General features: G+C 39.5%; 1 protein-coding gene across 1 annotated transcript; it reads left to right on the top strand.

The window, feature by feature from the left end:
- The first annotated feature begins 46 nt into the window (after positions 1–46).
- LOC110041690 (transmembrane protein 116-like) lies at positions 47–20,127 on the top strand. The gene is made up of 13 exons (XM_020746999.2): positions 47–386; positions 5,097–5,140; positions 6,818–6,881; positions 7,402–7,524; positions 7,830–7,925; positions 8,182–8,237; positions 9,301–9,375; positions 11,704–11,737; positions 13,168–13,257; positions 15,718–15,769; positions 16,731–16,823; positions 17,808–17,890; positions 18,420–20,127. The coding sequence occupies exons 1-13, from the start codon at positions 291–293 to the stop codon at positions 18,585–18,587; spliced, it is 1,074 nt and encodes a 357-aa protein (XP_020602658.1). The 5' UTR covers positions 47–290; the 3' UTR covers positions 18,588–20,127.
- Positions 20,128–21,289: the final 1,162 nt, after the last annotated feature.

The following is a 21,289-nucleotide window of genomic DNA, read 5'->3' on the forward strand; positions in this document are numbered from 1 at the left end:
TTACGTAATATGCAACGCTATGTCAAAATACCGGGATAGCCTGGACACAAGTTGCAAAAACATGGCGTCGGCACGGACGAGGTTGTCTGTTTCGTTTAGTTGATTAACCCAAAGATTTCCAATTTGTAGCAGATAGCGCACTGTTCAGTTTTTTTGGCTATTTTGGAAGAGTTGTATTTTTCCCCTCAGACTAAGGTGGTGGTTGGAATTTTCGCTGCTGGGCAGGCTGCTGTCTAAATTGTTGGCCAAAGGAGCAATTCAACGTAACCAGTATCTCGTGACTGACCAACATGTCGAACTTCACACCATTCTTCCCTCTTAATGTTTCCAGCCACAGCCACCATTTTCGACACTGTCTCTATAACAACGTGCACGAGAGGAAGATGGTAAGAAGCTGTGTAAAAGTAGTTTTCTCAGTGATTGATAGATATGCTGTAAATCGTCTTTGACTTCTTTTTGCAAGTTTCAGTAAAATTCTTTATTTACACTGAGTTGACAGTTAAATATGAGGTGAAAATGTAAGAAAATTTTGAAAAGAAAGTACTGGTATAGCACCTTCACTCAGTTCAGTAGCAGATGGTATTATTAATAGCTGCTAAAGCCTATACATTTATTACATGTAGACTAGACAATGTCTATGAACATATACAATAACTTCATTATGATTGTTTGACTTAACAAGTTTGAAATAAGTGAATGGAGAATTTTAAAATAATATTATTATATGGCTTTGGCTTGTGGTCAATATAACGCGCGTTCTGATTGGCTAAGAACGAGATCTGAACGGTCATTATGCAGCTGTAATGCCCACGGGCCGATTACGGATTATGCAAATTAGGAAGACGGGCCCGGCTCTGAAAATCCAAACGCATTGAAACGATGAAAGCCGATTAAAAACAGTAAGAGAAAGTAAATTTAATCCGAGTTGCTAGAAGTTTAGAGATTTTTCCTTAACAAAATTTATATGGAAGTCGTTTTTGACTTACCAGCCGGAACCTTGGCGGGCACTGGTGAAAAACAATCTAAGTTTACCAAGTCTGGTAAAGCTAAAATCGCTAAGTGAAAAACACCATCGGCAGATCTGTCATGCATCCTGAGCAGAACACTACTAAGAAACTTATAAGTCATCATCTTAATCACAACAATTACTGAAATAATGAACTCCGCAACAGTTCTTATCAAATAGATTCCCTCGCTTTAACACAAGCAAGTGTAAATCAGCTTCCAGGATCATCAAATATAAACAATCGGGCGGTTTCTGTTGGTAGCACTGTTTCTGATAACTGCAGGTAGTTTTAGACGTTCACAAGGCTTGAAAAGTTCATCCATAAATCCCAGAATGAAGAAGGTGAAGATATGTTGTCCAAAGTGATGCGGAGATTGAGTTATTCTGAGCAGTACATTCTGAAACATTAGTATTTTCTTTCACCGGAAGACCCTTGGTTTGGACTATTTTGAAGTACTTTCTGTCTTTTCTATATGCGTTGACATTTCGCCACGAAAGTCGGAAAAACTCCCCCATCAAGTTTTGGCACCACGGTACTAAAATACCTTGTTGAGGCTGTGACAATCATTTTTCCCATAAAGAAATGTGTGTTTTTCACAGAATACGTAAAGGTCACTGACTGTGTAGTTTTGCCCTGGGTTTGAGACAATGAATGAATTGGTAAATGCATGCATCACCGGATGTAAATTGACGACTTCCGCTCGAATAATTTTTTCTTTTCTTTATTAAATTCATGAGCCATATAATAAACAACTTAATAACCTCGACCGTTCGGTCGTTACGGGAAAATCTCAAACCTCGGCCTACCGTATTGACCTCGCTATCGCTTGGTCAATACGGCAAGGCCTCAGTCTGAGATTTTCCCGTAACGACCTTACTCTCGGTTATTAAGAGTGCCTGCCTGTAAAAATCAGACAAATTCTTAATTTCGCGGCAAGGGTCGAAAATTCGATTTCGCTCATATTCTTTTGGTAGATAGGCTAGGGCATGACAAAAACTACTGGATAGTTTTTTTGGCAAAATATCCTTTTATTTCAAAGAAATATGCAAATTACCAAATTCCGTTAAAATCGTCATTTGACGCACCATTTTATTAAACAAGTTTAAGAACTTCGCATGCAAAACCACATCATTCTTCCGTCTTTAAAACACTCAAATATTTTTGTGCAATGTTTAATTGTGTACTGGGTTGATTTTAGGGAATGTTGCGGTTTTTGTTGGGTGTAAAATAATTAAATTTCGAAGACATGTATTTCATTTACTTAAAAGTACTTTGTAAAAATAATTGATTTTCACCATGTGCGAAACCTTCAAATGGATTAAGCTTCTGGTGGTTGAATCGCAGAAGGATGGTCTACAGATTCCTGTAAAAATTTCTTTGGGCAAATGATTGTGAGCGACGCGAGAGCTTTTCAAAGTACGTTAAAAATGCAGATATTTGACCGTCCGTCGTCAAATTTCAATTTACGGGTTAGACATATATTTTAGCATGTGCCACATGTCTTGAGCTATATTAAGTTGAAATAGAGACAGAGCTGATAATTTCGAAATGTTCTAACCTTATTTGCTGTAAAAGGCAGGTCCAAACGCCGATTTGACGTGTTTCCGTCACCATTCGTCGCACATAAAGCAGAAGTTTGCTTTTGTTTACACAACGTCCGATGTACATCGCCAACTGTCAACTTATTTAATAGTTGAATACCATGAATCTATGACCCTCTTTCGACACATATGATCACCACTGCATCTAAGTCAAAAACGGCTAAGTGATTTGTAGATAGTTGCTTGCTTTGCACTCCACCAAAACATTACGTTTGATCATCGTTTGGTCTATTGCTGCTTGAATCCTTGCTTGCAGCGGTTCGTTGTTTGTTCGTCACGCAATGCTGTCATTCCATTTTAGGGGGTAGGGGTAGGACAATTTCTATCCTAATACGTAAGGGTCCGTAACCACAGGAAGCACACAATCTTGTTGAGTAGGAACAGATTAAATTAAGCAATGAAAAGAATGCATAGTTAACCATTGCCCGTGTTGTCATCTTTTACTAGACAACCGCTACCTACACGCCCTGCGTAAATACTGTAACGCTTAACTCGTACCTAGGTCTTTTCGCGCTGTGCAATTATTTTTGGGCTACCCTCGGAGAAATGGGAGGTGGCCGCTTAATAGGGGCTGGTCGTTTAATAGAGGTTGGTGTACCTTGAATATTTTTTCACCATGCATCGGGTTATAAATTTCTTAGTGAACATGGAGTCCATTCAAGACAATCATTATAGACGTCATTCTCGGAGACCCAGGGGCAGTTATGGGGGGGGGGGGGGGGAGGGGGAGTCTTAACGGGTGCGAAAAAAGTTCGGGCGAAGACCCTTTTAGACTTTTTCCCCGCCCCTACTAACTGCCCCAGAGTCTCCGAGAATGACGTCTATCATGATTGTCTTGAATTGACTCCATGTTTACTAAGAAATTTAGCTAAATTTATAACCCGATAGTGAAAAAGTATTCAAGGTACACAAACCTCTATTAAGCTGCCAACCCCTATTAAGCGGCCACTTCCCATTTCCCCGAGGGTAACCCACTGTATTATATGTAAACCAAAAATAATTGCACAGTGCGAAAAGACCTAGGTACGAGTTTAGCGTTACAGTATTTACACAGGGTGTGTAGGTAGCGGTTGTCTAGTAAAAGATGACAACACGGGCAATGGTTAACTATTTATTCTTTTCATTGCTTAATTTAATCTCTTCCTACTCAACAAGATTGTGTGCTCCCTGTGGTTCCAAGCCTTACGGACCCTTACGTATTAGGATAGAAATTGTCCTACCCCTACCCCCTAAAATGGAATGACAGCATTGCGTGACGAACAAACAACAAACCGCTGCAAGCAAGGATTCAAGCAGCAATAGACCAAACGATGATCAAACGTAATGTTTTGGTGGAGTGCAAAGCAAGCAACTATCTACAAATCACTTAGCCGTTTTTGACTTAGATGCAGTGGTGATCATATGTGTCGAAAGAGGGTCATAGATTCATGGTATTCGACCATTAAATCAGTTGGCAGTTGGCGATGTACATCGGACGTTGTGTAAACAAAAGCAAACTTCTGCTTTATGTGCGACGAATGGTGACGGAAACACGTCAAATAGGTTTTTGGACCTGCCTTCTACCACAAATGAGGTTAGAACATTTCGAAATTATCAGCTCTGTCTCTATTTCAACTTAATATAGCTCAAGACATGTGGCGCGTGCTAAAATATATGTCTAACCCGTAAATTGAAATTTGACGACGGACGGTCAAATATCTGTATTTTTAACGTACTTTGAAAAGCTCTCGCGTCGCTCACAATCATTTGCCCAAAGAAATTTTTACAGGAATCTGTAGACCATCCTTCTGCGATTCAACCACCAGAAGCTTAATCCATTTGAAGGTTTCGCACATGGTGAAAATCAATTATTTTTACAAAGTACTTTTAAGTAAATGAAATACATGTCTTCGAAATTTAATTATTTTACACCCAACAAAAACCGCAACATTCCCTAAAATCAACCCAGTACACAATTAAACATTGCACAAAAATATTTGAGTGTTTTAAAAACGGAAGAATGATGTGGTTTTGCATGCGAAGCTCTTAAACTTGTTTAATAAAATGGTGCGTCAAATGACGATTTTAACGGAATTTGGTAATTTGCATATTTCTTTGAAATAAAAGGATATTTTGCCAAAAAAACTATCCAGTAGTTTTTGTCATGCCCTAGCCTATCTACCATAGGAATATGAGCAAAATCGAATTTTCGACCCTTGCCGAGTTATTTTCCATTTTTATGGACAGGGACTCTTAAGTAGTTAGTAATAATAATTGGTATTAATAATAATTACTATAATAGGTAACATTTATTATTATTATATAGTTCTAATCAATTTAGCGCTTTACAGTTATCTTTTTAAAAAAATTACAAAAATATATGAACTTCACAAAAAAATTTTAGTAACTGAAAAAATACTCAAACTTCAGAGTAAAGCTTGAAGAAGTAATGACCATTTCTTAAAATTCAAATTTTGTTTAAAATTTTTTTCTCTCTTGTATTTTATAGAAAAAGATTATTGCTATTATTTACATTTTGACATCAGTGCTAAGGTATGTATCAAAATTATAAGATTCATGTATATTGAAGGAAGGAGTAGTGACTTGATGGTTAATATACTAGTGGCCTGTGTTACAGCCATGCACCCTCCCTGAAAGAAAAAAGTTGGAGAGAGCGTCACTCTGTGTGTTGCTGTTGATAATCATGTTCCTTGCATAAATCACTCACATAAAAACCATTTCAGTGTCACAACAGCTTATGTGTCATGTGGAGACAACAAAGGAACCTACTTTCTGCACATGATCTTTGCATGAGACAGTTAATGACCTTTGAATGTTCACAGGTAAAGAAACCAGCCTCTTGCAGAATAATTTTGTCTATTACACAAAATGCTGATTATCTCTGTTAACATGGCTTAAATTGTACTTCAAAATTGTAAATCTAAATGCCACTCACACCAAGTCATGTGCCTGGAACATGATTTGTTCTTCTGGACAGGGCAGCTGTAACACAGGCTAATATACTGGGCTTGGATCAAGTTACCTGAGTTTGACCCCTGACAGTGTCTCTCTCTACCCAGGAGTATGAATGGGTACTGGCAAATTTTAAATGCATATTGTAACCCTACAAGCTAGGGAATGGCATCCCCTCTAACTAGGGGGAGTAGAAATACTCCTGGTCACTGCATGCCACAAGAAGCGAAGAAATGATAGGCACCCACCTGATAGGCCACTGGGCACAAATGCAGAGTCTACAGAACAGAATAGAACAATAATACACCAAATGCAATATGGAGGACCATTCGGTCGGCACCAGGGACAAGTTGTATGAAAGCGAGGCAAGAGTCAGGCCTCTGTGTTTTGTTTTGACAATGCTTCCTTGGAAAAGTCTTTCTTTATCATAGATCTGGTCTGTTTTATTTTGCCCTGCCCATGAGTGACCAAGTGGTCCGCCAGATTTGCATTCTGTGTATTTAGGGAGAGTAGAACAGGATCAAAATTGCATTCTGGTGAAATTTTGAATCTTTTTGTCTTATTTTTCCTTAATTCTAGTTGAAATTTGTTTGCTTTAACCACTTTTGGCATTTAAGGCCCAGTTCAGATGTGGAAGTTTATATGTGCCAGCCTTATACCCATTTGAGTTGACTCAGATAATTAAGTTTTACAGCTGACTCAGACCCTGGAGTCTAAAGGTGTTAAACTTAATAATCAATTATTGGATGTTAAGTTTGATACCAATCTCTTTGAGGTAAAAAAGCCAAAATCTGTGGTGTAAAATATAACAATGTATTTTGTATATTCTGTAACGTACATGTATACGTGTCAGCACATCATCATGTTAAGTTTGAGGTCTGAATCAAAGTCCAACTTTTGCTGCTGCATTTGACAGCAGGTGTAGTCTAATACGTCGGCAAGGTTGACCCAAATACTAATGCGCCGCTCGTCACTAATTCAGATACTGAACTTATCATGTACCATACAATATTGAAATTAGGTTTGCCACTGGTAAAGTTTGATGTCTGAATCACTTTAATTTTCAAATTCCTGAGGTGGTAGCTTACAAGAGCTTCAACTGTGCGACAAGGACGCCTCTGTATGTGTACATGTACAGGATCATTTTCTACACATGCTGTATAATTATGAAGAAGTACATTAATTTTTCTAAATTGGTTAGTTGTATGCATCAATAAAATTAATTTGTTAATTTTCACCTCATTTTTAAAATTGCAGTATTCTTGGAGCTGGATCTGTGATAATTTATTCTGTTGTCAAAAGGATTGTTCGACGACCAGAGGTATATGATATTCTTTGAGTCAATTCTATTTCAGTTTTAACAGATGCACTGGAATCTAGATTTCTCAAACCATAGATCTTTTTTAACAGCTCACGACTCAAACGAAAAGCCATTTTCCTCCCCTCAGTTAAACCCATTTTTACTCCTGATTTCTTGAACTTTCCGATTTTTCAAACCAATTTTTGTTTCCATTGGAGGTTTGAAAAATCAGAAAATTATGTCTACTCACTGTTTTTACAAATTGTCTGGTTATATGCTCTTTTTGTGGTTACTGGTTTAAGCCAATTACCACTATTTCATTGGTTGTGTATGTGAGGAAGTACATGTAAGATAGTCCGTGACTTTTTGGAAGCTTTTGGAGCAATCTCTCAAAGTGAGACTAAAAGACTTAATCAAGTAAATCTTGAGTAAATCAAACTCATTGAGTTCTTTTAACTAATTTTCACCTTTAAAACAAAATGAAAATAACTACTTTTTGCAGTTCACAAAAGTTTGTAACACTTTGTTTGCCATGTTTTAGGTTCACCCTTTGTTCCATTTAGCCTTAGCAGACTTGCTTTTGGCTTCCTTGTGGTTCTCTGGTGCCTGTCTTTGGTTTCATAAACAGGAAGGGAATTGTTTTTATTTGGACGTTTTTGCAGAGGTATGTTGATTACCTTGGAAGAAAAAATATTGTAAAACCACTCAAAGCATTCTTACTATAGTAGAAGCTTGCTATCTCGAGCTCGGTTACCTTTATCTCAAATTCCACTATCCAAACTCAAAATCTTTTTCCTTAATTTATAATTAATACTTTTCAGTCATTCAACTCCCATTATCTGAAACTTTTTTAATTTCCCTTGTGGGATCAAGATAGTGGGATTCATTTGTTTTTATTAACAAAATTAATAAATGATATCAGTATATTAATATCAACTGAAGATTGATATTGGTTTTGTTAATCACCAGATGGCACATCTTGCAACATTCTTTTTGACGGTCAACTATGGTTTAAATGCTTTCCTCAGACTGCAAGAGAAGGTTCAAAACTTGCAATTCTCCTCAGTAAGTGTTGGTAATGAAACCCAAAGTAATGGTAAGAGCAGTTTCTGTGGACTCTCATATGCAACTGAAACCAAATCATTTAGGCAAATTTAGGCAATCGCAGCAAAAGTAATTTATCTATCAGTAATATTTGCAATAACTCATAAATCTCAGAGCAAGCCACATGCAGCTGATTGTAGGGTTGGATAATTTCATGCTGGACAATGCCTGAATAATTTCCTCCTTGTGTTGTATTCTTATGTTATTTTGTTAATAGGCTTCTCCAAGTAAACTTTATGTTCACCTTTCCAGGATGTTTTATGGAATGTGTTGGTGAGTACAAATACAATGTAGCTAAGCGGTGTTATTGACTGATTTCACGTCATGAACAGATATATTCATTTCAGACTAGTTAACTTCATCACTTATCTGACTGCTAGTGGAGAACTCTACTACAACAGTGACAGGGGCAATTGTTGGAAAATTTGAAAAGAATCAGGAGATGGTACCAGGATCTTGTTTTGCTGATTCAAATATATTTTAACCCCTACAAGGTATCAATAATACAATTTGCTGGCTTAAATTTATTTTTCAGCCCAAAACCTGGTACCACGGTTAATTTATCAAAATTTATTTACCACTGAAATGATTTTGAAATAGTTACTGTGACTATATTTCATACAAATGAAAAGTTTCAATTAAAAATCAGCTGAGTAACAGCTCAGTGACACCCTAACTGGTCAGGTGCCACAATAATTTCAACAATGAGAATTTTAGATTTAAGCACCCTAAGTCTACGTGGTAGCAATTGGCCAATGTTACCGCCCCCCCCCCCCCAATCTCCCCAAAAGATGCGACAAGCACTCCCATCATTTTTAGAAGGGAGCCCACCCTCTTGGTATCAGACTTTCAGTTTACACATGTTCATGTACGATTATCAGTAGCTTTGGTTCAATGTACAGTATGCTGTTCTTGTCTGTCATGAAGAAGGGTTGCACTGTCACTTGACAACAAGACAGACCTGTCAGAGTTATGTTGTGTTAACATTTGTACTTCTCTGAGAAGAAAGCATGCAAATACTCTAGTTGCTGTTGATTCCTGAAGGTGGCCCTTGTTTGCATTCCATTGGTCAATCAAGTCTGACTGAGTATTAACAGTTGGGTTAAGATATCTGATTGCAGCAAAAAGCCTTGTGCATGTATCAGGCAGCCTGAGAGTATGAATGACAGAGAAACATGTGTGATTGATTTAAAGAAATGATTGTCTCCCCACCCCAATAATTTGGCATGCCTCCCCCCCACCCCGACTCTATCTTCTCCCTGCAAATGAGTTAATATCCTTTCTGATATACAGTAATTTTTTTTAAAAAATATGTTAATCATTTCTTTCTTCATAGGATCTTCCCTGTGGCAGTTATGGTCCCTTTACTCTTTCACTATGATGAAGTCCATAGCCCTGGTGACTGCACTCGGTAAGAACTTACCTGTCCATCTTTAATCCTGGTGATTATTCATTAGAATGCAAATAGGAATAGTGATCAGATTTAGCTTTGGTTGTAGACACTTTTGTTCTTTACAAGATCTGGCCTCCATCATGGGTTTTTCGGTGAACAATACAAATACAATAAAAATACTTAGCTGATGTGATTCCTTGAGCAGGAGTTTTGTTTTCCTGGTGGTGCTTCTTATGAAAGTGGCAAAGCTGCAAGGAGAGTGGTGATGCCCCTAGTACTGAAACAAAGCTCACAGGCACAAACTCCTGCCAGCCACACAGGCTAGGCAAGATTTCAATATTAGAGAGCACTCCTCTCTATTGTTTGCAATGCACAATGGCTTTATATTCTAATTGAGCTCTTCAGTCTCGAGTGTATTCAGGCCCCAGTTCCTTTGGGTCCCAACGCACTTAAAGTCTAGCCAATGGAAATGCATTGTGCTGTGAATTTTGGCAATTACAGACACCCACAGTTCCTCTTCCAGGTTGTAGAGGTTTTCTGTAAAAGTGCTTTTGTCCTCCAGGTCTGGCCCTGACTAACCTTAAATTCTCTAAAACTGTCACACTTCCAAACAATAAAAATTAAAACGGTATTTTTTTTTTTTTTTCTGTGAATAAGTGGTAATTGGCTTTCGAACACTCTGGACTAGGAAGCTCAAATACCAATAAAGTGCTGGACAGATTAAGTAGCCTTTAAGGGAATGTGTTGCTGGAATGGTAACGAAACACAAAGTGCAATGGCAAGGTTATGCCAAAAGAACGTACAATGGAATACTAAAAAGAGTGCATTTGACATTGCATTCTCTCTTTAAGTGCTGGTCTTTAGTAAGACTTGCTCACAAGTCAAGCTGCAAAAAGCCAGGCTCGGAACTAGAAAAATGTCTACAATGCTCAAAACCCGAGTGAATGAGGATGAGGAAGAGGAGTGCCTTGCACAACGGACTTTGAGAAAGTGTAGTCTTTATGACTCATCGATGTTCTTCTTTCTCTAGTATTAGAACAAGGGTGTTGAGTGGTGCCTATGAATACAAAGGTCTTTTCGCAAAATTAGGACCATATGGAAAAAGATAGATTTTAGTAAGGGCTGTTGGAATCCACAAAGAAATCTGGCGGTTGCCAAGCCTTGAACCTGGAATAAAAATGTTGACGTCAGCATTTTTCAGTAAAAGAAGGAAAAGATATTTCTTCACAGATTTCCCTAGAATTCGCCTTTGCATACAGAAAGCAAACCCTGATTTATAAAGATCTTAACTACATGGCAAATAGTAACATGAGAACAAATTTTGGTATAATTATTTTTAACAACAAAATCGTCGCAACAGCGCTTTTAGCGTCCCAGACAGCTCTCCTCTGGTTTAGCCAAAATACAGTCTAAATAACTTTTCCTCACAACTAGAAACTAATCACGTGTTGAATAGGCTTGCCACTTCCATTTCAAAACATAAAATGTAGGGGTAACCACGCGTCTTTTAACGTTAAATGTCATTGAGCTGTTGTCATCTGTTTTGAAAACTTTTACGGTGTCCGGTACATTTTTTTTCCTGTCTCCTCCCGCGTAAATCAAACATTTGCGTCTCTCGCACTTGTTTTGCGCGCGCACTACGCAATCTGCAGGTACCTGTTTACAGTTGGATTTCAGTAAAATTTTCGACAGATAACAGCTAGTTTTCAGCTAGAAGCCGTTAGCAGTTAATTGCTAGCGATATGCTGCATATCTGGTATGCCTGGTTTTAGTACAGGTTCATTAAACTTGATTTGGTCACAGTAGGAAAATTTTGTTTTCATTTTACTCGCGTACTCGGTAGCGTCGGGAAACGTGGTGGCCTCCTGGTTAGTGCGCTCGTCTCCGAATTGAGAGGTCCAGGTTCGAGCCCTGGTCGGGCAACCTCGTTCCCAGTGTCTCTCATTAAGTTCTTGGGCGAGACACTTTACTCTCACAGTGCCTCTCTCCAGCCAGGTGTATAAATGGGTACCGGCGAACTTAATGCTGGGGGGTAACCCTGCGATGGACTAGCATCCCATCCAGGGGGGAATAGAAATACTCCTTGTTGCTTCATGCTACAGAAACCGGGATACGCTCCATGCCCTGCGTGATGCACAGAACATGTGCGCACTAGGCAAAAGTAGGCACCGTCCTTAACTGTAGAACCTGTTGTTATTTCAGTGTCTACTGAAAGTGGGTGGAATTATCATTAGCGGTTGTTTATCTTTAAGAGGCCAAGTAGCTAGTCCTCTTTTGTAATCAATGCATGTACGTAGGTGTAGGTGAACTTTGTAATAATATTGAGTTGCGATTTTTTTTATCCAGCTGCCTCTTACTTTTTGACCGACCCAAGGTTAAGGTTAGTTTCATCATTCAACATCAGAAATTGATATTTTGTGAACTGTGCTCACTAACTACGCATGGGCTAAAATTGTAGTAAAATATCTCCATTAGCCTGCCCTCTCTGACAAATTCTGTCAACTGTATCACTCAGCCCACTTAATCATTTCTCATCTTCTCCAAGTTTGAATATCAAGTGCGTTAATTAAGGTGTTACTTAGACTTTGGCCTAGCCTGCGAACAGGCTTCCAGTGAGCCCGAACGAAGCGCCCCAATCGCTTTGCTCTCCAAATTCTTCTGTTTCGCGCTCGCCGAAATTTTTTTCCCTCCTCGCCGGGAGTCTGTTCGCAGGCTAACTTTGGCCTAGCTACATTCCGTTGCAATTAGAGCAGAACCTTGAAAATAATGCAATCTCTTGTTTGTGTTTAAATACTTCTGAAACGTCGTAGCCTGTAAATTAATACAGCCACTTCTTATCACTCCCGGGCGGTTTGGCATAGCTTGGCTCGGAATCAGAGCTGTTGTGACATGGTTGCGATTGTTATGTAAAAAGCACGCTATTCAGTAGAGGGTAACGGTTAAATTATTTTCTTAACTATCGTAAAATTCAGGTCATAGAGCACTTCCCACTTGAGTGTCGAGAACTGATTGGTTTTGCAATACTACGCTACACGATTGGCTTAGTCTACAAATCTCGCGCCATTTTGTTATCCAATCAGAAATAAAACCAAAACCAATCGCAACTTGCTCCCACTTGTTTTCCCGCGCTTAGTGTCTGCTACATGTAATTACCTTGAGTTTTGATTGGTACATTGGCTTGCCTGTGTCCTCTGTGATTGGCTAGAGTGATTGCTTTGGTTTTGGTTTTACGACACTCAGTTGTAAACTGCGCTAAGCCCCGGGCTTATTCCACATCACGACTGCTAGTTTCTAAATAAGAAGACTTGTGAACAGCACATAGCAGCAACTAGTAATCCAAAAATAAAAAATAAAAAAATAAATAAAAACAACCAGTAATCTTGTGTAACTGAGTTTAGTAATCGACCGGTTTCGTCTGCTAGTGAGATGTTTTGCGTGGACCTATATCCGGGGAGCGGAGGGGGAGCTTATAGTTAGTATATATATGTAAAGAAAAAATGTTTCGTAATAAGCTGATGAAAACAGTATCTAGCTGTATGAAAATATGTTTTGTGGTCTTGAGAACAAGAACAGAGGGCGCAATTAAGGAAACAAGTTCCTGAAGCCCAGAGGTCGTTGTATAAACTAAGCTTCCTCATAATGGCAAATACTGGTCAGTGAGGCACACAAAGTAAGGGAGATGGGCCTAAAACCAGGGAAGGGCTTATAACCGGTTTTTATAGTTAAACACTGGCGGCTGTAACAGAGGGAAGGCCGGATCAGTGAGTGACTCATCTGAATTTTGCCTTACGTCATTGCTATTATTTTCAGAGTTCCCTATCAAAGTCGCACTCGATGTGGCAGTCTTATGGTTCTGTAGCACTGGTCACAACCTTGACCTTTTCCATTGTTGCACTCACGGTAAGCAGAATAAGTTCCTATGTTAAGTGGAGTATTACAAAGTGCCGAGGGACTAGGACTGTGTGCTTGTTATAACGGGGGTACGATATACCTGGGTTGATTTCCATTACAGTTAATAACTTTGGCCGAGATTTACAGGGGCCTTCGTTCTAAAATGTTCCACTGTACAGTAGCATTTTGGCTATGCAAGTCCGTGTGCGCCTAAGTAAAAATTTAGGAAAGTCAAAAACTGCGACAGAATATGTTGTTTGTTGTACTGAAAATCGATAACAAAGAAACGAAAATTGGCTTGAAATTGGTACCGTTCTGTTCTTTAAGCTGACTGGAAGAGTGAAAAACCATGGGTTTGTAATTTGTTGGGGAGCAAAGCATTTCTAGTCTCGTTGAGCAGAGCCCAAACTGAATGGAGGTTTCTGCATTGATGCTGTATTCTTTTGACACTTGAGGAGTAGCAAATGTGTTTTTCTTTTGTTTAAGTGGCTAGGCATATGCATGATGTTATTAATAAATTATTGTTTAAAGTGCACCTAACCCCCAAATTTTTTTTTCGCTAAAACAAATCTAGACTTTATTTGAAGCATTTGGGCGAAGAAATTTTTGAATTTGGTGGAATCCTCGATTTTCTATGCCCTTTCAAAGTCGCGATTAAGTGTTTCACGACCGCGTTTTAGGGAGTCTGGGGCGGCGGTACCTGATGACGTCTACCCAGGAACCAAACACAATAGCGCCTCAGTCAACTCACTGTATTTGCTCGAGAAAATAGAATGCAAAACTAATCGTACCGATGTATTTTGGGACTAAAACGTCCAAGTTTTGTCTCAGAATCATTTCTTTTTCGTCACTGGAGTCAGAGGTAAGTTTCGATTCGGAAGGCTCCGAAATAAACTTCGATCGAGCACGTTCGACAACTCTGAACTCACTGCTTAGAGCTTTGAGAGCAATTTACAATATTTCAAGCGACGACGGGGAAGACGTCTTTGCGGACGAGCTGCTTGTATATAAGGAATGGAAAGCTAGATACGAAGTGGAGGAGCAGGCAAACGAACAGCAGGAAAGAAAACTCAAGGACTGCTTTGGATGGTAATTTCGTCAACTAAACATAAGATTCCCACGCGTGTTTATAGCCCGTTTACATTTGTCCTTACCGAGAATGTATTTTGTCAAGGTTCTGTTAAATCCAGTTTGTGTTTTACTTTCAGTTGAATGCTTCATGTTTATAAGAGCGACGTACGTGTTGCAGTTTTCGAGACTTGATGACCTCCAAAACATTGGCTTCGATCGATTGAAAATCGTATTGTTTGGAGCTGTATTTTTGAAGCTGCGGGAAGTAAGGCGGAAGGAAACATTTCATGCAATTACCGATTACACATTGTCACACGTTTTAAGTCGTAACTCCAAATAACCAATGTAAATTGTTCTCAAAGTTTGCAGTGAAATTCGTCGGATAAGCGAAAAGGGTGTGTTCCCTAAGCGGTCCGCAGATAATGTTACGCGGTCATATTTTCGACGCTATTGCACAGAATCTTTGTCACACTGCTGATTTCCAAACCTTCGAAAAACTCTGTGAGTCGAACAATTTTGTTATCATGTAATTCTAGAGGATTAATCTTCGACTTTCATCTAAATCGAAAGAGAAATAAGTGTTGGTTAGCGGCGTACAGTTGCGATCTATTTACATATTAGTATAACGCTTCTTGATCATGACCGGATCACACAACGTTGCCGGTTATGTTATAAATACTGCGGGATTGGAAGATATAGGTTGTCGGTGGTATTTCTACAAATTGCTGGTTAGCTTTAAGCAGAAAATTTATGAAAATAGCGTTCGAAAGTCTGCGGAACAAATTCCAGTGAGAGTTCTTCAATGGTTTTCACAGATTCAGTTCGCTTGTTTCGGTTCGACAAACTCAACCATCGTTTACGTCTTTATTGCACCATTAGCCGATCATCGTCAGTAAATTGTACAGTATATCTTTCTTTAAATCTGGAATATTGCTGCAACAGCCGATAGCGCCTCTGGAAGGCGTTTCTGCGCACTTTTCGAATGTGTATTGCACCATCCTGAAGGAAATGAGACGAAATGAGATATCCAACCTTCCTGGGTAGACGTCACAAGAGCCGCTGGACCCATTCTCCTCAAACTCGGTCGTGAAACAAAATGGCGGTGTTTTGGAGCTATTTTCGAGATTTCGTCGTGGCACAGAAAATCGAGGATTTAACGGAATCCAAAAATTTTTTCGCAGAACTATTTCAAATAATAAGTAGATTCGTTCTAGCGAAAAAAATTTTTTGGGGTTAGGTGCACTTTAATAGGCGGATCAATAATAGCTAGTCAGTACCACGGATATAGATGGAGTCTCGATTGTACATCTATGTATGTATGTAAAAAAAAAATGGATTTTCAATAATTGGAATAAGGGGTCGGAGAAAGTCAACTGACAACATTTTTTTTTCCAATAGCTGATATATTTTCTGATGCTCCGAACTCACAGAAAGGCTGTTATTTATTCAGGTTGGAGTTAATTATATAAATAACAATTTTTATAACATAATTTGAGACGATAATTTTCTTAGGCCTCGCGTCCACACAACGGGACGGAGGAATTTGAAAATGCAGCTTTATTTCTACGGCTAGGTTTACCATCCACACCGTCACGAAAGCGGAGCTTTACGAAAACGCTCTTCAAACCGGAGGAATTTGAAAACGCTGGCTTTTCGTTTTCGTGTGGACAGAACACATTTTGAAAACGGAGCTTTTTGAAAACGATGACCTTACGATAATAATGTGATTTCACTGCCCGAGGTTTTTTTCAAACACAAATCCAAAATGGCCGTTGATTGTTGCGTTTCTAATTCCGCCGGTGTAGTGTGGCCGGAAAACATTTTCAGAGTGAAGCCTCCGTTTGCAAATTCCTCCAGCGTAGTGTGGACCGGGCCTTACTTGTTCCCTTCAGCATAGTCACAGTTTTTTCTCATTTGACTTACAATAACAAAATTTAACGTGGAGTTGACGTATTTTCAGGCAATTTTGCAGTTTCTGCCCAAAATTGCCTCACATCCTTGTTGAATGGCTTTCAAGCTTAAGACGTGAAATATCCCAATTCAATTGAATTGACTGACAATTTACAGTTAAAATTCTTCAAAACACGAATTTGAAGTTCTTCGGCCACCAAAGCATTTATTTTTTTAAAAGGTGAGTGTATGATGTCCTTCCAGGTTCAAGAAGCTAAGTCACGGTATTTTGAGTTATTTTGGGCTCGAACAAAATTGCCTTTAAATTGAAATAATCCTGAAGGTAATAGTTTACTAAGAAAGAAAAACACCAAAGAGATGACAAAAATCCATAAAGGAACAAGGATGGTCAAGGATGGAGAAGATTAACACGGATTACAAAGGACGAACTTGAAAACTTCAGGCTAAACTTTTCAAGATGCCCTAACCTTTTCATAGCGTTGACTGTGATTTGTTCTTAGGAGTATTAACAGACCGTCAGCGTGCCAGTATAGATGCCATCCGTAATAAAGTCTTCCTTTACGTGTTGGTGTTTCTGATCTGCTGGAGCCCAGGTAACTGAGATTTGATTTCAAGGTACAACATCAGGAGCATAGCTTCGAAAAGTTAAACCCAAAAAGACATATTTTGATTGCAGGAATTAACCTTTTCTAAAGAATTGCTATATAAGTGCACTGAAGCCAGGAAAGGATTGTTGTAATGAGTTTTGCAAGCACAAAGTTGTTACTGAAGTAAAACTGAAAAGTCGTGGCGTTTAGTCTGTCGTTGTATCTTGCAAAAGACACAGACACATTCCATAGAAAAATGTACCCAAGGATTGGAACCCTGAGGTGCTCTCTTATGTTAGCTGCATAAATTTGTGGGGTACCAGAGGGCAAGGTTTTTGAGCCATGTTGATCTGCAATATGGTATATTGATTAGATAGAACTACCTCTTTTCCACTGGAAATCGAGGAATTTCATTCCCTTCTCAAATGTTTTTAAAAAGTAGAAGCCGCTCCTGGATAACGTGCAGTCGTCTGCTATTTCCTTTGTTTTACACGAAATAATGACTTTTCCGCGTCTGCGCGTAGGCTATTCCTTGTTAGCCGAGGTCGTGTATCAGAGACCTGTATCAATTTCAGGGGTCTGAAATTAAAAGATTGACGTCAGTTTTTTATGCGTCTGTCCTGTTATTGATCATGAATTTCGTCATAATATCGTCAAAGGAGCTGTGGATCCACGAGGCGATAGCCGAGTTGCTCCACAGACTACTTTGACAACGTTATGACGGAATTCATTGTCAATAACAGGACAGACGCATGAAAAACTGACGTCAGTTTGTTTTTTACAATAACAAATTCTTATCAATAAATTCTCAAGCGTATAAGTATTGAGAATGGGAAACTCATCATTCTTTTCAGTTTAAGGGCATTGTGCTGATATAGCACGAATTTCTCACCAGTAATATTCAGTAAAGTTTCAAAATAAACCACATTTTGTAGTCCTTGAAAAACTTTGATTTTGAAAGCGCTGACTCACAATTTTTTTTTTGTCCAGCCCTGGTGGTAGCAGTATGCGACATAGATCCAAGAGTAACCCTCTCTAACATGCACCATTGGCCCGTGCTGTTTGTGATGCTGGTAAGAACTCTGGCTTGAATTGGCCGCCACATTTTCATCAATAGCATAATTGCCTTTTCTCATGTTGTACAACCCACATTCCCCGATTTTCTTAGTGACCAAGGGCTAACTTGCGCTCATAACATTGTTTATTCAAATTAAAATCAGTGTTTCAGTTTATAACAAGCACGTGGCTTTGATCAAATGACAGGACCAAGCTATGCAGTCAGAACGTTGATGTTGCGGAGTTCAGTGTTTGTTGAAAATCTTGAGTAAGAGTTGCGGCGGCCTGTTACCGCTGCATAAAAGCGCGGGAAAATTCCCACCAACAAAACCACTATTGGTACAGCAAAATTTACTTTTGCACCTGGTTGGCTGATGCAACAGCATCTTTAACTTGACTTTTGGTTAGTCTGGGTGCGTAGCACGAGTTAGTGAACGCGTCAATTTATAGATTACTGCTAGTAACCGCACGACGGTTTTTATTGTTTGTCAGTATGAAAACGTCCGACGTGTAATGTACTGTCATTTCTTGTGTGTCTGTTGACAGGGTCTGACAGCACCCATGCAAGGCTTTTTCAACTGTATCGTGTACGGCTGGTCAAGGAAAAGTTTCCGTGACGCCTCAGGACAGCGGAGAAGTTTGTTGCTGGATTCCGACGAACATGGCTCTCTTCATAATCGACGGGAGTCTCAAGGATCCATGCGCTCGTTGTGACAGTAAAGCCCTATAAATATTGAAAGGGAATGTTTATTTTATGTGTGCTTTGTTCAGCATTTTGACGCTCATCAACTGCGCGACTATTCAGAAGGCGTTTCATGAAGTTAAGAGTTTTTAGTATCGATTTCATTACGTGTTTTAACAACCATGTAAACGAATCAGTGGATCCTCGCTTCGTTTTTACGTAATCAAGGAGGATCCATAAAAATGACGTGCACAAGACGATAAAGTACAAAGTAATTTATTATATCTCTCAGTTACTACGCGCGCTGTGATTGGTCGATTTAGCGGGCCGTATATATACTCTACTGTACGGTCCGCTAAAATTTAAAGCTGTTTTTGCTAAAATGTTTCGTGGTTTATCACCAAGTGTTCTTTACTTTTATAGCAAGTAAAAGTTCAAAACTTTCTTTGACCTAAAATTGTGTATGAGTCAAAACTTGCTAACGACTTTACAACGATTTCAAATTGACTTGTTTTGCTTTCGACGTACTTCAGAAATTTGAAGCCGTCCCGCGTGAATAGAAATCGTTCCCGAACCCGTCAGACCCTCAGTAGAGATATGATAAATATCGTACCAAGCTCGTTTTCTCGGTCTGTACTGTAAGTTACGGATCCTCGTTTTTTTCCCCATCGTTTTACGGCCCGCGCGCCTCGCACTCGAGCCATAAATCGAAGGGGAAAAAAACTCGGTCCGTAACTCACAGTACAGACCTCGAACTCAGTTAATAAGAGGTATATATTTTAAAGCTATTTAGGTTCATTCGTAGCTGGAAATATGTAGCGAATCTGCCCAAATCTATTTAAAATGTAACATAAGTATTTACAGTCAAAGCTGCTTTGGGACCGCGTCTTAGCGTTTATGGGCGAGATTATCTTACCAAAGGAACAGAAACTCGTAACGAGGTTTCTGACCATTCAAAATGGGGCGGTAAAGTGTGACTTGAACTAAACCTGTGAGCAGACTGACAGAAACTTCTTAAACAGTGATTAAGAAAGAAGACAAAGTAAGAAGTGAAAGTGTTGTTCAGAGGTACAGCCTGCTGGGTTTCTCGCCTGTTATTTCAGTGTCGAAAAATAGATACGGCGGCATAAGTTTCCTCGAGTTATTGGTCCCTCGATTTTCGGATTCTGTTTTTAGAATTATGAAACAACTGGACTTCTTCCAAGTCCTGTGATCATGAAGTAACCTGTACATGCCTTACGTTAACTATGTCGACTAATATTTACTTTGCAGGAACCTAATAACGTGTCTAAAACCAAAATGTAAAAAAAAATGTTTATTTCCAAAAATGCTCAATAATTAAGATCAAAGTGCCAACAAAAATTCAAAAGTTATCTGTTATAAAACAGACTTTTCTCTATATAGGCTGGATCCCTCCCGTATAGACGGTCGTTAAATGAAATTTTCTTATTTATTGATATTTTTTAACGCTGATATTTTTATGTTGTTTATCTAAATGTCTCATTGCATGCGCTAAGAGTACGTTGCTATGTATATAAGAGTATTTAAAATAAAATCACTCCGTGTGCTTAATGGTTCTTCAAGTGTTTTCTCTGACCACTGAAGACGAATTATGTCCCTGAGTAAATCCGGCTTCCAGCGAGGGCATTCATGATCACAGCTATAATGTCTGCAAGAAAATCCTCCCTAAGAAGGGAAATGAGAACCCCAATAGGGAGCTTAAGCAAACCACGACGACGACGGCAACGAGAACGTCACTAAACAAAAGGTTTAATGAGGAAAACAATCGCTGTGCACGTGCGTTATAAATCTTTGTACATTTATTTGCCGTCCTCTGCAAAACAACAACGTGAAATGACCGACGGCATCGTCGTCGTTGCTCCCTAATATGGCTATCGTGATCTCATGTGAACGGTGAAGTCCGCATACGAGCCAAGTGGCCCATCAGGCCGGAACTTATCCCTGTTTCTGTAGTTGCATGAAGCGACTAGAAGTATTTCTACCCCCCCCCCCCCCCTCCCTGGATGAGATGCTAGTCCATCGCTGGGTTACCCCCAGCATTAAGTTCGCCGGTACCCAGTTATACACCTGGGTGAAGAGAGGCACTGTGAGAGTTAAGTGTCTTGCCCAAGAACACAACTCAATGTCCCCGGCCTGGGATCGAACCCGGACCGCTCGATCCGGATCGGAGAGGAAGGCACTAACCATGAAGCCACGGTGGAAACGCTCCATGTAGCAGATCAAGAGAAAAGAAGCTAAAAGAGGTGCGTAATTGTGCATTACATTTATCATGAGTGGGCTGTGTGGAACTCATCATTCGCCACTCTAGAAACGAGGAGAAACTCGCTGGGCGAGTCTCAAGGTGATGTGAGAAGGGTGCCCACCAGCTTATTCCCGCTCCAATTTTTCTGGAAAGAACATCTATTTTGCAGTCTAATAATAAGCTAGACGACAACGGTAATCAAAAGGCCTTCTGAGCCACTACAGCCACCTTGTTGCGCACAGCTGCAAGCAAAACAAGCCTCACCGCGCCGCTCGAGTTATCATGCGGAATCTAGGAAATAAGTGAAGTTTCATAGCAATCCTTTGCAAACTTATACCAATATGGGACTCTAAACTTGCTCATTTTCGCAAAGAAAAGTATGCCGAGGTGGGGGCATGAAATTGGTTACCCGGCTCGTGCAGTTCTCTAAGGAATCAAAATTGACGTTTGGCGGGAGTTTGGAATCTAATG

Source organism: Orbicella faveolata, unplaced genomic scaffold (genome assembly GCF_042242905.1).
Source record: "Orbicella faveolata isolate gen_17 unplaced genomic scaffold, um_ofav_v1 contig_47, whole genome shotgun sequence".
In the NCBI taxonomy this organism is placed as follows: Eukaryota; Metazoa; Cnidaria; class Anthozoa; order Scleractinia; family Merulinidae; genus Orbicella; species Orbicella faveolata.

What these genes read in the sequence shown, in the direction of transcription:
- LOC110041690 (XM_020746999.2), top strand. Translation starts at nt 291, where the DNA reads ATGTCGAACTTCACACCATTCTTCCCTCTTAATGTTTCCAGCCACAGC. An exon ending in ATTTTGACATCAGTGCTAAG is followed by an intron (nt 5,141 to 6,817) that starts GTATGTATCAAA and finishes TTAAAATTGCAG; the next exon opens with TATTCTTGGAGCTGGATCTG. An exon ending in TTTCCATTGTTGCACTCACG is followed by an intron (nt 13,258 to 15,717) that starts GTAAGCAGAATA and finishes TTTTTCCAATAG; the next exon opens with CTGATATATTTTCTGATGCT.